This window comes from Neltuma alba, unplaced genomic scaffold (genome assembly GCF_004799145.2).
Source record: "Neltuma alba isolate B1F8T4 unplaced genomic scaffold, ASM479914v2 tig00011716_pilon, whole genome shotgun sequence".
Classification (NCBI taxonomy): Eukaryota; Viridiplantae; Streptophyta; class Magnoliopsida; order Fabales; family Fabaceae; genus Neltuma; species Neltuma alba.
In genome coordinates, this window is record NW_021636348.1 from 59,468 (window position 1) to 62,093 (window position 2,626).

The 2,626-nt window shown below is 33.2% G+C and overlaps 1 protein-coding gene across 1 annotated transcript; it reads left to right on the top strand.

The window, feature by feature from the left end:
* Positions 1-953: 953 nt before the first annotated feature.
* On the top strand, positions 954-2,626 carry LOC114717205 (reticulon-like protein B14). Its single transcript, XM_028902303.1, has 5 exons — positions 954-1,050; positions 1,528-1,708; positions 1,917-2,046; positions 2,203-2,272; positions 2,412-2,626. The coding sequence occupies exons 1-5, from the start codon at positions 954-956 to the stop codon at positions 2,579-2,581; spliced, it is 648 nt and encodes a 215-aa protein (XP_028758136.1). The 3' UTR covers positions 2,582-2,626.

The following is a 2,626-nucleotide window of genomic DNA, read 5'->3' on the forward strand; positions in this document are numbered from 1 at the left end:
CTCATGTACAGGACTATACGGGATGACCTTGTCCCGCGTCCTGTCCAGTCCTGGTTACTGTCCTATCCTGATCCATAGTCATCCTGTCTCAATTTTTTTTTTGTCTCATCCCGTCTCATCTCGAACTAATTGAGACCGAGACAAAACAAGTTAAACATCCCTAAAAGTGGCAATGATTGTCACAAAAAATTATTATTTGAGACTAATGGTTAAAACATTGAAAAGATTCTTTATAAAATTAAATAACCAAATTATAATTATATATATAATTCAAAAAGGTAAAAATATACTTTTATTAAAATTTCTATTCATGTTAGCATAGACTTAGCCCCAACAAGAAATTGAGTCCCAAAATTTAAAAAGCTTATTTTGGGCCTGACCGAACTGGGTTTAATCCATCGAAAATGTATCTCGGAAAACTTCAAATCACATACAATTGTTTAGCCATGTACACGAAAATTTAAAACTTTAAGGAGAGTGAATGTCAATTTTGACAGGAAAATATATAGGAATCATGTGCAATTTAGTCAGAATAATATTATATATAAATTATAACCATTTCATCGTTCATACGAATAGCTTTTGAACAGAATAAAATAAGAAGAAGAAGAAGAAGAAGAACCTTTCTTTTTCACCAACAAGAAGAAGAAGAAAACAAAGGATAAGTAGGTGAAAGGTGTTTGAGAAGGAGGGAACTAAAAAGCTTGAAGGGCATGCAAAAGGCATCCCTTTCCTGCATGAGAATATCTCTGTGATATTGAATTATATTAATATCTTTGTCCCCAAGTTTAGAACAAACCCTACAATATATACATTATTTCAATCCTCCTCTCTCAGACTTGTAACTATTTATATATCAAATGAACCACTGAGAATTATCATCGATCATCATAGACAACGGAGAGCCAATCTAATACAAGTTTGGATATATATATACACACACATATCTCACCATGCGAGGCCGTTCTTCTTCTTCTTATGAATCTTCTAAACCGCGCAGGTTTTTTGGTTATGACAGATCACTGCACGCCGCCCTTGGTGGCGGAAGCTGTAAGACACTTTCTAGCTTTACACACACACACACATATATATGCCTCTCTTTTTTGTTGTCTTTTTTTTAACATTTTTTAATTAATCAATTTGCATGTTTATAAACTTTGGGAAAATTTAGCGTGTGAGAAGGAAATATTGAATTTTTGTAGCGTTGGAAGCATGTTTTCATTAATTGCATCGGTCTTAATTTCTTCATGTTAATTATTTAAAACTCCAAACCTCGTGTACATGATATTTAATTCACACTATAATTACCAAATAATCTATTATTATTATTTTATATAACGTGACATTTCACAAAATACATTTGAAGCAACCGTACACAACAAGAAATATAAGATATTTTAGTTCCTTCGTATGAATAATATGTTCAATTGCAAAAGAATTTTGCTTACACATATGAAGAATTAGAGACACGTAATATTGGAAAGATGCAGAATAATGAAGAAGACATGCATGAATATGAATCTGCAGTGGCAGATATAATGCTATGGAAGGACAAGAAGAAGACAGGGGCAATTGTGGGAGCTTTCACTTTCATTTGGTTCCTCTTTGAGGGACTGGAATATCCCTTTGTTACCCTTCTCTGTCACCTCCTCCTCGCCGCCATGCTCATCCTCTTCCTCTGGTACAACGCCGCCGGACTCATCACTTGGTACGCAGCTCTTTAATTTCATGTTGGGTCGAATGAAAGAAACTTGATACCTTTTTGACTAAAGTCATAGATTTTATTTTATAGATAAAACCCGATAATACTTAAATCTGACATAGCTGTAGTATTATCTATTATCATATGGTTATTAATATAAAAATAATAATCTTTTTGGCAAATTGTACATCTTTGATGTTCTTTTTGTTGGCAGGGGTCCTCCTGGTGTTCATGATCTTCAAATCTCAGAATCCACAGTCAGACACTTCTGTGCAAGAGTCAATTGGTTCTTGAGGAAATTCTATGAGATCTCCATTGGCAGAGATCTCTCCCTCTTCTTTGCGGTACATATAATCATAAATTAATTAAAATGCAATTCATAACTATCTTCGTTCATATATACTTTAATTTGATTGATCCTTAATTATTTTGGGACCAAAGAAATAACTGGTAATCAATTAACATCAAGTTTAATTTTGAGTGCTAATTTTTTTGTTCAGACGATCGCGGGTCTATGGATCATGTCAGCCATTGGGAATTATTTCACCACTCTGAATCTGATGTACTTCTGTAAGATCTGCTGAAACTGATAATCTATGCATCATTTTTTTAAAAAAGAAATAAAATTCTCATTCAATCCCATTAATTAATTAATTAATTAATTAATTACTGATTATTATTCTGGTATTGTTTGATTTGGGGAATGAAGTGTTGCTGTGCATGGTGAGCTTACCTGTGATGTACGAGAGATATGAGTATGAGGTGGATTATCTGGCAAGCAAAGGCAACCAAGACTTGAGAAGATTGATGAGCACACTGGACTCTACAGTTCTCAACAAGATTCCAAGAGGACCTGTCAAAGAAAAGAAGTATAAATAAATTAATATAATGACATATATAATTGTATTGAAAATTTCATTTTAT

Coding starts and splice junctions, on each gene's coding strand:
- LOC114717205 (XM_028902303.1), top strand. CDS start 954: ATGCGAGGCCGTTCTTCTTCTTCTTATGAATCTTCTAAACCGCGCAGG. Junction 1,051..1,527: donor CGCCCTTGGTGGCGGAAGCT/GTAAGACACTTT, acceptor ATGAATCTGCAG/TGGCAGATATAATGCTATGG. Junction 2,047..2,202: donor ATCTCTCCCTCTTCTTTGCG/GTACATATAATC, acceptor TTTTTTGTTCAG/ACGATCGCGGGTCTATGGAT.